This window comes from Salminus brasiliensis, chromosome 23 (genome assembly GCF_030463535.1).
Source record: "Salminus brasiliensis chromosome 23, fSalBra1.hap2, whole genome shotgun sequence".
Classification (NCBI taxonomy): Eukaryota; Metazoa; Chordata; class Actinopteri; order Characiformes; family Bryconidae; genus Salminus; species Salminus brasiliensis.
Genome location: NC_132900.1, coordinates 6,216,126 through 6,231,609, shown reverse-complemented (window position 1 = coordinate 6,231,609; position 15,484 = coordinate 6,216,126). Strand labels below are relative to the sequence as shown.

The 15,484-nt window shown below is 43.0% G+C and overlaps 1 protein-coding gene across 1 annotated transcript in view; it reads right to left on the bottom strand.

The window, feature by feature from the left end:
- Positions 1–1,298: 1,298 nt before the first annotated feature.
- The window catches only part of lingo3b (leucine rich repeat and Ig domain containing 3b), a 59,458-nt gene continuing 45,272 nt past the window's right edge, over positions 1,299–15,484 (bottom strand). The window contains exon 3 of the mRNA XM_072669015.1: positions 1,299–15,436. Within this exon, the coding sequence (XP_072525116.1) occupies positions 14,093–15,436 (1,344 nt within the window). The 3' untranslated portion in view covers positions 1,299–14,092. The remainder of the gene's footprint in view (positions 15,437–15,484) is intronic.

Genomic DNA, 15,484 nt, shown 5'->3' with positions numbered 1-15,484 from the left:
AGCAGCTTTCTGTGTTATTTTTTGGAGTCAGATTGCCGTTGACCGAGGGCTTTCAGAGCCTCCGAGAGAGAGACAGAGCCGAGGCGAGCCCAAGGCAGCCATGTTTTCTCTCCCTCCTCTGGTCCCCCAAGAATCAATCAGATTACAAGTGTCTTTGTGATGGTAGAAGACAATCAATTTCCAATGAGGAGGAGAGAGAAAGACCGGAACAGAAATAAAAGAAAGAACGAAAGAAAGAGACGAAGAAAGAAAGAAAGCTAGAAGGGTAGAGTCGCTGTCGAGCGGCCTGAAATTCAAGACTGGGAGAGAAAGTGAGATCCTCTGAGAAATTACTAAAGCGCTCCTCCAACCACTGACCTTTAAACACAATATCCTTGCCAGGTCATAACATGTTGTTTTTTAGGTATTGCTATGGCAACAGCATCCAGAAACTAATTAAATCATAACAGCGCCACAGACTTTAGATTCCGATTTACATGTGCTGGGTCGGATAAGGCCCTATTTATCAAACGTCTCATACTGCTAACTACATGAGAACTGAGGATTTCTTTGTGGCTAGTCTTCCAGTTGAGCTGTGGTTCTGGCCAATCCCCAAGGCATCTAGTGTAACGGTGGCTTTATCAGGTCAACAATTCATTGCACAAGAAATTAGCATGTAGAATTACTCCTGTTCCAACTTCTTTATTGGGCCAAGAGTTGTTAGTTGAAGAAATGCATACAGGACAAATCACATGGGGTGGGATATGAGTCATTTATTAATTCCCATAAAGAAATTCAGCTTCCTTATTTGGGCATGTCGCCGACTACAAAACGACGACCATTCAAATACCTTCAGTGGTCTATGATCGCTGTGAAAGGATAGATCTAATCCTTTTTAGTCTTATTCTGAGACTTTTGATAAATATTGACCGCCAGCATGACCCAACTCCCACCATGACATTTGCCTTCATATGGATATTGATGAAGACAACACACTGCCCCGGTGGAAGCGGATTAATGCCCTCCTCTGTACGTAAAGGTTAAGATGTAGTTTGGTCCCTACTGGTCTAATTTTAGAGAAAGCATAACAGAGGCATTCCAATAGTGTGGAAGGGGAGTCATAATTCAATATCATTACAGATTTCTGCCCTATACCAACCCCCCCCCACACACACACACACACACTATAGATATTGGCAAAGTTGGCTTCCTCTAATGTATGTGGTGTCTAGAGGATCTAGAATCCGAGGAGTGAAAAGTGAGTCATTATTGCACAGAGAGCTATGCAAACACCCTCCCCGTCCCTTCCTCTTCCTCCCGCCCTTCCTCCCTTAGTCCATCCCAGTATTCACTCCATACGTTGGGTTCTTTGACATCACTTCTCACTCAGGGTATTGGGATTGAATGCCTGGAGGAAGAACTGCAGCACAGATGATTAAAACCCAGTTATGGTTTCATACCACTGTTCCCATGTCAGATGTAATATTAGCTTCATTCTCAAAGAAGTGCCTACGCTACTAATGAGTCCCCTGCTGTTTCTCTCTCTCTCTCCCATTGCAGCGTATTAGCGCCCCCTTGTGGAACACAAACAAAGTTCACACTCTTGTGTTTAGAACAGGGTTACAGGCTAATAGCTTGCAGGCCTTGCTGAAGGTGTTGCTAGCATTGTTTGTTTTAGGGTTATGACCCTGCTTAAACAAACAAATACACAGGGCTGGGTAGGAATAGAGAACAAGACAATTCACCAAACAGGACAGAGACAAAGGTAGAAACAAAGAAAAACAGAGAGAGAGAGACAGAGACCGATCGACAGGTGGAACAAATAAGACAGTGGGACAGACGATCTTCGCACACATGATCTGCACTATGAGAGTGCCTGATTGTAGATTGTAGGACTGACAATCTGAAATCTCACCACTGAACTCTTCTGCCCTTTATTCCCGTACTGATCGGCCCAGTTGTACACACACACACACACACACACACACGCACACACACACACACACATATATATGTTCAAAAAGAGCACTGTAATTTCTCAGAGGGTCTATTCTCCTGGGCTTCATTTCAGAAGTACAAGAGGGCCTGTACAGTTACTTAGGTTGATGTGTTGCGTCCTTTAAAGAAGGCAAAAACCAAGTAATAACTGTTACAGAACATAAATGAACTTAAAATGACTAGTCTGGGTAAATAAATCAATTGTGTGTTTTGGTTAATTAAATAAAGAAACAATTGGAAAGACAAGCTGTGACCTCTGCCTTTCAATGACCGGTCTATTAAATGTCCATATTGGAAAATTTAGCCATATGTTCTTTGAGCTTACCTGAAGATAAAACTATTTTTAGTCCCTTAATATGTCATATTTTGGTCATATGGACTGATGGTATTTAACAACAGTAGAGAATCCACACCTCATCCTGAATAAAAGTATGAAAATGACCAGTTCTCTAAGTATTCTAATAGACATCGTTAAGGTGCTCTACCAAATGTCTTCACTTAAGACCAATCAGAAAAGGTTCTGTGGTATATACCTTATTATACTGCACTTACCCAGTTAACACACCCATGAAGGGCCTCTATGGCATGGCCCAACTGGGAACCAGAAGGTTTTGTCCACAGGTTCAATGTTGACTCCACATATGGATGCCCACCTGAGTCAGTGATGACACCAGGGGGGTTAAACATGGGCCTCATCTGGGTTGTACACTGCATACAAGGCCTAGAAGGGACCCATGTGAGATTATGGTGGGCTGTAACAATGGAATGTAACAATTTGGGAAGCCCAACTAGGTCCCAGTAAAAACACATGTACAGACCCACTCAGAGCGCACGCCCACCTGGAACCCACCTAGCCTACGTCCCACCCTGTTGGGCATGTTGGCTGGGTAATTGAATGGGAATGGGTTAAAAGTGTGTTTAGGCACTAAGCATAGTCACTGACACCTCCATGCTGCCATCTGGTGGCCGTGAGTAAGCAACGCAGCACAAAAAGCAGAAAAACAACCCACCACTATCAGAGACACAGTACTGCTTTCTGTGCAGTGTGTGTATCAGAAGCGTCCAATCTGATTCACAAAGGGCTGGTGTGGCTGGTGTATATGGATTGGGTCGGGTGCCATGTGTGTCCAGTGGCCCAGGGGGGATCATGGCAGTGCACATTTACACAAACACACATGAAAAAGAGGACGGAGAGACAGTCCACAGTGTACAACATGCTTTTATGAATAAAAGGCGTTTTTGTTCCTCTTCTGTTACAAGACAAACAGTATAAAACAAACATATGCTTAGAAAACACATTATTCAGAATAGGACCAAGCTGCCGTGGGGTTGGATGAAAGAAACGCATAGCTGAAATTGTGAACATTAAATCGATCAGAATCGATTGACCATGCGATTCTCACACACATACGGCCTCTCTCTTTTCGGCTCATCTATGCTATTGCCTACCCTACAGTCCCTGAATGGCTTGGGAAGGAATACGTACATGTAGGGCCTACATGATGAAGCAAGACCAAAAACACTGCAATGGCTCACAATCATAAAGCTTATATCTGGGTTATAGTTAAGGATTTGTTAAATATGGCACCACTACTGTAGACGTAGCTGACTGCAGTTCAAGTGCAGTTACCAGCATTAAGGTGTGCATCTAAAGATCTTATGATTTTTGAATAATTTCACAGTTCGGTTCGAACTTCTAGATGAAATATCTCCTTTTATTGTCCCTGTGCTTTTGTGGTAGTTATGGCACTTGTTCTGCATTTACACTGTAGGTCCAAAAGTGTTCAGGCCCCCTTTTTAAGTGGTGAACTTACTTCTGATACTGCTTGTTACGTATGGCTTGTATCAACGACTGCATAATTTCCATAGAAAAGCATTGCAACACTGTACATTAGCAGCCTAAGGTCACCAGGCCTTAGGAGGTTATGACGCGCTCCAGCATTGGGTCGAGCAGCTGTGGAGCAGTGGAACTGCATGTTCTGGAGTGATGAAGCTCCATCCAGTACATTTGGGATGAGTTAGGATGGTGGCATTTGTGATCCAGAGCTAACTATCATAGCATGGCTAAAGGCTATTACAAGGGTATAGAGAGAGACTCCCTACAAATATCCATGATTTATGAAGAAACATTGGATGAGCAGGTGTCTGCAAACTTTTGGACATACAGCTAGTGTAGTAGACCTATTTGATGTCTATGTGGCATTGTGGTTCTTCATATCAGCAGGACTGGATTCTGATTATGAGAATTAGCTAAAGAGATCAGTCTTCGCCTATCATCATAGACCAGAAAGAGCAAGAAGCCACAGGGAATGATGCCAAAAAGACAGAGTGGCTTTGTGGGGAGAAGATAGTCACAGTATGAGCACTTGCAATCACACATTAAAAGCAGATAAGCATTGTAAGCTACTGGTAGCAATATACTGGTACTGGGAAGACAACAGATTTAGTAGTAGTGTTAGGCTAGTAGTGGTTCTAAGCATCAAACAAAGCCCATTTTAATTAAAGCACATCACACCAGAATGTGGCTAATCATGTACATATGGCTCTTATTCATCAAGATTCATATCCTGAATAATTCATTCAGTTTTTCATCCAATCCCACAGTATGCTTGAAGCACATTAAATGAGATTCACACAAGAACAAGGTTCAGGGACGTTTCGAAGAAAGGCATGCATAGATCAAGTCCGCTAGTCCACGAGAGAGAAAAGAAAACATTTTGAGAGTAGCATTCCTGAATCTCTTGAACAAGATTTATTAATCATAAGTACAAATATTAACAGGAATCACCAAAACCATGGCACTTCTCCACGTTCCTCATTTAAGGATATTTTTGTCAGGCTTTCCACAAATTAGCCAGCTAGCATTGTTTTCACTTGCTAATGCTTAACATGATGTTATTTTGTTCTGTGAAAAAGGCTAACACAGAAAATCTGTTTGCAAATGTTGTTTTCTGCCAATTTCTGTTCATTTTCTTCTTGCGGTTTCCAGACATCCAGAGAAACTGAAAATCGACCATTAAATGTAGCTAGAGAGTGTTGTAATCTTCTTTGAGGCTAACAGTCATCATTTGCTCTGGGTAAAACGACTCTAGAGCATATGGCAGGTAATACGCTTTGTAGAAGAAAGTCGGAGAAAAGGGAGAGAAAATAGAATATACATCTTCATTCAGTTTCATCATGAGGACATGCATGGAGCATGTTTCTGCTGTTCAACACCAGAGGGCAGCAGAGACACATTTTCAGTGGCTAAACCTACTACAACTATGTAGGTTCTTTTCGTTAGCCTGTGGCAATCAATGTATGTATAGGCTGTCGATTAGCAGTTTCTTTTCGGAACATTGTAAGAACAGTGTTAATATAAGCCTTAATATGAAGAGTCTCGATACTAACTCTCTACCTGCCCCCTTTTCAAACCCCATACACTTGGTGATTTCTCAGCACCACAATGTAAACAGAATCCCTTTGAGCACCAGAATTAACATCTGCCATCCAGACACATCATGGAAAAGCCTTGCCAAAATGGAGGCTTATGCAAGCCTGATAGCATATTCATCCACACAGCTGGGATATCATTGCAAAATCATTACTGTGACATTGAAAATAGGCTGGACTCAAAGGATCCCATTCTTATCTCGGATAGAAAACATTTAGCAGCTCTGAATGAGAGGGTTTTGTGGGCTATACATGATGGAATACTGATGACCTCGCTGCATTAGCGTTTAATATACGTGGGTCAAAATGTCTCCTGAATAAAAGAGATACACACTCAGTGACCTTGAGATGAAAGGAACACATGCATAAATATCAAAAAGGCCTTATTTGAGCCATTAGACTGCAGCTCACTAGCCCGTGTGCTTGAGTGTCTGAAGTGGTGTCCTGGGTGTCTGTGTGTCTGCAGATGACTGCTGGTAATGAGTAGGAGTGTGTGTATGCAGTAGAGCAGTGTATACTGTGCTGCTTATGGGTGTCTGCAGCTTTGTGTGTGAAGAGAAAGGAGGCATGAGTGTGTGTGGATGTGTGTGAGAGGGTCCTCTGTTCCCTGTGTGCACAGGAGACTGCAGACGAGGCCAGACTGATGAGGGGGCGAGGGAGCTTTAGACCTACTTTCTGAAGATCAGAAAAGAAGAAAAGTTACTCCCCTCGCCCGAATGAATGAGACTCCACTGCCAGCATGAGGAAAACATGTCATCTGTTGCAAAGTCCTAGCATGATGTTATGCTTGGAACAAGTAGTGGATGCTTCTCTGGCATCAATTTATTAAACGTATAAATCTGGTTTAGTTGAAATGAATAAACTGAGCTGCAATACACTGGTTTGGCTGTACAGTATAATGTAAAAAAGAAAAACCAAACCTTAGGTTAACTGGTACACAACCTTTAAAGCCCCTGTCTACTGGTCTTAAATATCAAAATTTTTATTTAATACAACATTTATGCCACAAAGTTAGCATTTACTAATAATATTCTACATATATTTCTATTTAAATGCAGTTTAACCATAGTTAAATGCTCATGTGTCAGATCGCAGAATGATTGGCAGTGGCATCAAAATGCCAATGCAAACACCCCCAGCTAGTTAAAATGCTAGCACTGGTTAGCTGTGCAGACAAAATCAGATCATGAAGCCAGTGGTGTTTTTAATTTCATAGCTGATTTTTAAATGTCTCTGTGCCCTTATCTCACAGCTGAAATTCCACCTTAAAACAGCTCTACACTTTTTAAGGTGGAACAGAGAATTCCAATAAGAAGCTGTAGAGTATCTCCAGCCTGGGTTTGCTTACATAAATCACCACTTTCTGAACTTAAAGGTCAGAAATGAGGTTATGAGGTTATGTGACCAGACGGTTAGCTAAATTACCAGAAGGAGGAAATAACGAGGGTAAGACATCACTGGAGGTAGCATGTGGCTGGTATGGCCAACAAATTTACATTGATTAGCACAGGTGTGGCTGTGTTTTAGGGACTTGCTGTGTGCTGGGGGAAGCAGGTTAGACTAACTAGGGGAATTAGTGGCATTGCAGTAGTTGACGTTAAACGTACTGCTAACTCTGATTGATTATTTGGTGGGCCCAATTTAGTCCCGCCTATGTCCACAGAAACAAGTTCAGCGTATATTCAGTAAACTACTGTAGATAGAACAGATAGAGGAGAATCATTAGAATATTAGTAGGGGCTTTAGATTATATAGGCTAGATGCTCTTTAAATGGGCATTCTCTAGATTTACTAAATGAAATGGTTACGATGTCAACAAAGTCATTCAGAGCAGTTTGGAGTTAAATGCTCTGTTCAGGAGAAGTTTACCATTGGTGATGAATGGAACCACATTTACATTTACAGCATTTAGCAGACGCTCTTATCCAGAGCGGCTTACAAAAGTACTTCACTATTTACTCAAGAATAACCTCCGCTACTCGACTCTACAAACATTATCACTGAAAGTTATTTCATGAACGTAGGTTGCACTGAATAAGACCTTCAGCCAAATGACATAAATGTAAATGTACTGTAGACACTGAGTGCAGTTACATGGGCTTAATATTCTAAGATAATATAATATACTCTGATTTTCTAAATCTGACCATGGCCTACAAATCCAATGCTAAAAAATTGATATAGATAGCTGGATTTTAGACTAACAGTTTTCTCAGTTATACAAACGCAAACTACTCTGAATGACTTTGTTTACATCTCAAGGACTGAATACAAAAATTGAAATAAACAATTGTAAAGCAACACTATGAATTGTTAGCATTTCCTGCTCCTGGGCTCCCCCTACAGATGGTGAGTGTAATTTGCACTTCGAGCCACCCCTAAAGGACACACTTTTCTGGATGAGCTGCGAGATACAGAACCGTCACTGAAAGTGAAAGAAGCATGTGGCCTGAGGCGGTACAGTGATACGATAGGATTCTTACACAGCGCAGCGAGCCTGAACTAGCAATGACAGTGATGCTATTCTTACTAATACTAATAATTACTAATACTAATAAGTCAGTGGAGCATCAATGTGATTTTTAAGCTGATATTCTAAGGTAAAAATGCTACATAGTGTTGCTTTAAAAGTGCCAAACAAAAAAACATTAATTAAAGAATAGTCCAATAAAGGTCTCTTTTAAAGGCTAGGACACCAAGGCTGGTTCTACACCTTTACTTTAAGAGTTTATAGTGTATTTTTACCTACCATCAGTAACTGCAACCTTCAACATCCACCTGGGTGGTTGAAGATTCCAGTAAAATGGCCAAAGGGTGCACAAATGGATACCTAATAAACTGGGACCTCAGAACCTTAAAATCGATTGATTGTTGGGTTTTTATTCAGTGTTGCAGAAGCTTTTTCCCAGCTGTAGGCTGTACCTGCAATTCTTTTACCAGTTCAGCCAGCTGATGTATCCTTAAGAGTAATATCAGTACTCTGACCTTGAGCAAAGTCTCTTGTTCAACTCAGCTCATTTCCCAACCGGTGGAACATTTAGGAGCCCTTCAGCTCTTCTGAAGCCTGTAGCTTTGCCTATTGCAGCAAAGTCTGCGTCTGGGTGGCAGGTGTCAGAGCTTCCGTCCTCAGGGACAGAGAGTGAAAACACATGCAGGGAGAAAGAGAAAGAGAGAGAGAGAGAGAGAGAGAGAGAGACAGACTGAGAGAGAGATTGGAGTGAGCGAGAAATACAAGGATCAGAAAGAGGGATATAGTGGAGGAGAGAGAAACAGAGAGAGAGAGAAAGAGAGAACTGAGGGAGGAACGGAGGTCAAAGGGATTCCTGTCTGCCATCAAACTTGCTCTCAGCAGCAGGGGGCAGAACAGAGTGACAGAACTGGAACGGCTCAACTGAACGTATTTGGAGAAACCTGAAAGCCAGTGAACGCTCAGACGAGGATATTGCTCTGACAGAACGCGAGTGCTTTGCGTTTAAGTGTATTAGCTAGCACATTAATTTGATGTATGACCAAACGTCTCTGATCTTAAATAATTGTGCAACATTACATGGTTTGCATCTGCATCACTTCAGAAGAGGGAACACATCATGCTAACATGCTAAAAAAAAATTGCTTGCTGGCGACTGCGTTAAAAAAAACTCGCAGTTCTCGTCCTCAGGACCCCTGAACTTGGCCTGCGACACCTAGCGAACAAGAGCAGCCTGCTGTCAGACTGAACACTGAACCCTGTGTTCTATATTCTGAAGTGTAAACAGGAAACATTAAAAAGAAAATCATCAATGCAGTTCCAACTGAAGCATAGCAGTCCGATCGCTACGGAGTCCGTGAGAAAAAGTGTCCGTGAAGAGGAAACAGGTTTGGGATAGGGGGTCAGGTCAGGTGATGCCGGGAGGGCATGACTTCACATCCCGGCTGAGCCTCCTTTCTCTCCCTCCACCACCACACCTACACACAGTGACTGACTGCACGGCTAAGGAGCTAATGCTAACAGAAAGAGCTAAGAAACTAGGAAACGAACTCGACCAACCAACCAACCAACCGAACAAACAAACAAACAAACTAACAAACAACACCGAGTCACAGGCCACAAGGACAACATCGACTGTACTCACGACAAGCACACTCCACCCTACTTCACTGCTGATGATGTCGGTGAGGTCTGAGAACACTGAACTACGTTTCAAATGATGAGCCAGAAATTAGGAAAGTGGAAGGGGCTGCAGAAAGAGTCATTTCTTTACGTAGAATCATCATCATCATCATCATCATTATTATTGTTATTGTTATACCCGTGGCTCTTTGGTTTATCGATCTGTTCTCAACACCAGCTCCCAGCTAGGTTTTTTTCACTACGTACACACAGAATTGATCTAATGCCAGACATCAAATTCAGTATCTGTTTATCTGAATCAGCAGAAGTTTCATTTGCTGACCTGAATGTTTCAGTTTGAGCCAGGAGGGAGCGCACCACAGCGGTAGTCCATTTTCGTCCATTTTAACGCAGCTGCCATTGGATCATGTTCCCCATTTGCAAAGTCGTAATTACCAGTTCTTTGGGTTCCAGTGCTTTGTAGCTGTAAACAGGGACAAGATCTATTGTGTTTTTTCCACCTGAGGGGCTGTGTCATTTAAGAGGTTTTGGAGTCAACTCCAAACTCGGCTAATCTGACAGTACTGATTTAGTACATAGTACACTATTGGTTTTTTATAGTGCCTCCTATATAGGAGGTGGAGCTAATATGATGGATAGAGTTCATTACAAACCAGAGGTGGCCATAATATTATGATATGACTGTGTATATCTTAATATGTGGGAAGGCCCAAACCCAACCCGCAAACTTGAATGTCTTTGTCAAGAACTGGGTTCAAAGCTTAGGAGTGGACTCACATTTCCTAAAATAATGGAGTCTGAGGCTGCGTCCCAATTGCGATCTACACTACTACACTACTAAGGTGCGTTTATACTTGTCAGCATCTTGTGCGCAGGAATCATGTGCACATGTTTGTCAAAAATGCTGTTTAACACTGAGATAAAGACGCTGTGATTTAATAAGACAAGTTTAAGCATTTTCACAGTAGTTATTGGATGGATCACGCAGGACCCGGGGAGCCACCTGCCTTATGCAGCTGTCATATGTGTGTTGTACGGCACCTTGTTCCCTTTTGGCTCGATTGCAAATATGTCACTATGAATGCAAAGCGAACCGGGATTCAAATCTAACAGTGTATCATTTTCTTTCTTGGTCTGGACCAGAAGAACCCAACTGCAAGTATAAAAACACCTTTATTCTTTATACTAATCTTAATAGTGTGGGTTTTAGTACTGACTGTTTAGTACTAACAGGAAGTGATGAAGCGTTGCTATGCCAACATACGCTGAACTTGCAATGTTATCTGCCATTTTTTGTTTTTCTCATTTTTCCAGACATCCAGCACCTCCTTCCTTTTGCATTTTGCATTGCATTGTGGGATAATATTGTCCATCATAACCATACTTAAAAATCGCCCGGTTCTAAGTATGCATTGTGGATATTTAAGTATACTTAACATAGTAATACATAGTATTACATGCTCAAGATCTGGATTACTAATTAGTATGCAATTGGGACACACCCTGAGAATCAACTCTTTTTGGGCAAATACTTACAGCCTCATCCCTGACTAGAAGATGCGTATATTAATTCCCTCCCATTGACCACTGATGATGAAAGGGCACCCTTTATAAAAAGGTTAAAGGTTAGTAGACCAAGCATCAACATTGTCCCAAAGTTCTTGTAATTACAACTTGAAGGGAGACTCATGTGTAACCCTGGTGTGGTTGGGAATCATCAGAGAGATATGATCTGTTAGATTATGTCTCTATGTTTGATTAGATAGAATAACCCCTGTCCTCACCAGATTCCCAACTACTCCTGTGTTAACAGTGCGGTACTGAGAACAGATAATTGCTCAACATAAAGTCTGGATCATTTCAAAATGTCAAAACATCAATGAAAAAAAACAAAAAAACAGCAAAATCAAATCAAGTACAAAACACATACCAAACTGAACATATGAAGAGAGAATACCTTCTACAGTCAAATACACATGGGCTAGATGGGTGTCATGAATTTCATTTACATCCGTGGTCACCAGCCAAGGACCCCTCCCTCATTGAGACCCAGTCGGGGTATGGGGAATGGGGATTAATGGGGGGTGAAGACTGGGCAGGAGAAGCAGAGACTTTCGCACACAGGCCGCCAATAGAGTCAGAGAAGGTAAACAGAGAATGGGCCAATGGTGATGACATCACCAAACACCCTTTCTCATATATGTTGTGTGTGCATGTGTGTGTGTGTATCATAAAGTGTCATGACGTAGGACCTATTTTTTCATGAAACTTCTCTACACCATTGAGCCTTATGTCAATGACTGACATTAAAAGACTGCAAATGGTGTTATGACATGGTTATAATATTATCATGTTAGCTTAATGCACCATATTTACTGCCTCTACCTGACTAGGAAAAAAAGTTGTGCCTACATTACATCGTCAGTCTAGTAAAAACTCTCAAAGAGTGAATAAACAGCAATAAACAGCATAATCTCTGTTATTGCACTTGATGCTGTTACTGCCGGTTGCTGCAAAAAAACCCTTAAAAAACAAGGCAATTAACATAATTAAAGAATGTGCATGGCGAGGCTAAGGCAACAACCATGAACGAAACATGCATTTCAATTACCATAATAATGAATTCATTGCTAAGTCAGTTAATCAAACACAAACGTCTGTACAATGGCAGAATAGAAAAATAAAATGTGCTCTGGTTGTATTACTTTACAGTTAGCTGAAGCTCAAGATTGGTGAGGAAAGCTTGTGTGTGCATCTCACATGTTCTTTCCCTGCATAGCACTGTGCATGCTCGTCAGTATACAGTAGTAAATAAATAAAGCTATAATTGTTATAAATGTGGAGCTGTGCTTGATAACAAATGCATATGGCTTATATGAGTGTGTGTTTGCATGTAACAGTATGTGTATGTGTGTGTATGCATACAGCATGTGTCTGACATCAAATGGCCCTGACGCCCTGAAAAGCCTCCCCCCCCATGAAGGCTTACGGGTCGCCGGCATGTGCCTAGGCCCGGTGGTGGAGAGGATATGAAGGAATCAGGTCCCCCCATACCAGCCCTCCACCACTCAGGCCTAAGCACTGTACATCCACTAAGTGTGCAGCCAGTACCCACGGCTTGGCTTCCTAACCAGACCCTGAGGTCCTGGTTGCACGTTAGTTTACACCCACTGTGATACAATGCTGCTATATGAGTACCATGGTACTGCACTACCAGCAGAGCACTCACAGTGTTGCGGCCAGTGTGCTTTTCCCAACTCACACAGCACCTAATCGCAGAATGTCAAGCTTCAGTTGTAAACGATGACTGAGCGGTTATTTCTTGATTATTGCTAATGCTGTAGTTAAGCAGCAAAATGGCCAAATGTTTATTGTGATTAAAGCAATGATGTCTTAGTTCGCTTCTGGTCTCAATACCTTTTTTTTTTCGCTCAGCAGTCATGTGATGTTCAATGTGGGTGTTCCATTTTGAAGACATTATGGAAATACTCTGTGTTTTAATTGCACTGATTATTTTCATAATTCTGGTTACTAAGAAGTACATCAGCATGCCATTGTTCTTAAGCTATTCTATATTCAGTCTTTGAAAAGAGTTTCAGCTTTGGTTGGTGGTCCTGTCCCTTTCAGTTGCTGTTCAGATTTATGCATTTGTTTGGTAGTTCTACACTCTTAAAAATAAAGGTGCTACAAATGATTGTTTGAGAGATACCATGAGATACAATGAGAAGAACCTTTAAACTGGTAAAGAACTTGGGCTCCAAGTGGCTCAGCGGTCTAACATGCTACCACTGCATGTTCCGAGCCATGCTCCGAGCCATGCTGCTTTGCCATCAGCGGTCAGAGTCTGAGAGAGCACAATTGGCCATGCTCTCTCCGGCTGGATAGATGGTGCTCCCTCCCCTCATCACTCTTAAAGCGATGTTGGCCGGCACAGGCCTCAGTGGTTACCTGAGGACCCAACGTTTTCCTCAGAGCGTGTCAGCTGCCCAGAAATGCCGCACTGGCAACAGTTTGAAAAGAGGCAGCGTCTGGCTTCACATGTATTGGAGGAGACATGTGTTATGTCCTTACCCTCCTAGTGCTAGGGCTACGGACAGGTGGGTTGCCTGGCAGAACCAAAAAATGGACAAACAAACACACATCTCTTTTACAAATATGGTTCTTCTACGGCATGACTCCTTGAACCTTTTGTAGCACCTGTATTGTTAAGAGTGTCTTCATAACTGTGGGACAGCACCAACCAACCACCCAAGCAAATAGAGCTAAGGGTAAAGGAAACTTATCATATTTAGCTTAGAATTCAAAGATTAACAAACCTCCAAACGGTTTATAAAAAGTGACTTACTGTCACGTTACGGTAATTACGGTATCATCAGCTGCAGTCGAATTATTAATACCTTTCCCAAAGGCAGTGAGATCAAAATAAGCTTAATCACATCAGTCCCTAAGATCAAATCTTGACCTGGGATCTTCTTGATGTTTTTTTTCTGCTGCGTGTGTTTCTGCGAGTCAGCGCTGTGTGCTTGTGTTGGGTGTTCATGCCTCCCCCAGGGGGCCCCTGGCTGCGTTGTTTCATATCATCTTCATGTTAAACTTGCGGGTCCCTCCGGAGGTCCCACTGGTGGTGGGTCCCTCCGTCTTCCTGAAAGAGTACTCCACTGTGAAGTTGTTCTTGCGTTGGCCCCTTCCACGGCTCCACACGAACAACAGCAGGAAACAGAAGAGCACCACACCCAGGAAGGTGATGCAGCCCATGGCCGTGGACACCAGGATGGTGGTGAGGTCCAGAGTGAACTTAAGGAAGACACGCGTGCTATTCAGCCCCGTGTCATTGAAGTCCACCGCATACAGCGAGCGGTTGGCGAACAGTGTCGAGTCCAGCGGCTGTCCTTTTACTGTCAGCGTAGCGAAGTAGGTGTCGTTGCCACCGGCATTGCTGGCAATGCAGATGTACGTGCCGCTGTCAGTCACCTGGGCATAACGGATCTCCAGTGTTCCACCTGGCAGAACCGTGATCCTGCCACTGCTTTTCGAAGTGATCCGTCTCCGCTGCGGTGAGATCCAGATGATGGCAGGAGCTGGTTCACCCTCAGCACGGCACAAGAAGGACACCAACTGGCCCTCGCGTGCTGTCACTTGCTGAAGCTTGCGGTTCCGTATCTTGGGCTTCTGACAGGTGAAGTAATCAAACAGGGCTGAATCTGTAAAACTGCTCAGCATGTTGCCTTGTACCTCAGGGGGCCCAGCACAAACAGGCATGTTGCCATCAAAGTTCAGGGTACGTCTGCGTTGCAGGATCCAGAGAAGCCGGCAATCGCAAGAAAGAGGGTTACCGTCAACCCGCAAAGTCTCAAGGCTGTTGACAGAATGGAAGGAGCGTTCCTCCAGAGTGATCAGCTCGTTGTTGGACAGGTTGAGCACTCGGATCTGTCTCAGACCACCCAGAGCATGTGGCTCCACAGTCTGCAGGTTAGTGCTGACCATATACAACTCTTTCAGTCTTATTAGATCTTTGAATGCCCATGGTTCCAGCACAGATATAGGGTTGTAGGACAGGTTAAGGGAAGTCAGGTAAGCAAGATTGCGGAAGGAGGCAGAAGGAACGGCAGTGATGTTGGTGTAAGTGATGGACAGCCAAGACAGGTTTAGGCCTTGGAAACTAAGAGGGGAGATGTACTCAAGGTATGGCCAGTTGTCAATCTCTAGCCCCCTGAGAGCTGACAGCTTGCGAAAATTTTGGTCCTCCAGGGCAGAGATGCTGAGATGACGTAGTCGTAGAGTGACCAGGTTACGCAAGTAGGACAGTGTTTGGCCAGAGATGGAAGTCAGGTTGCATCTTTCTATGGTCAGGTCCTCCAACCCCACTAACCCTGAGAAAGCCTTATGGGATATGTACACCAAGTCATTGTCACCAACCTGTAGAAACGGGCGGAAAAAGCAGACACACACAGCAGACATTAAACA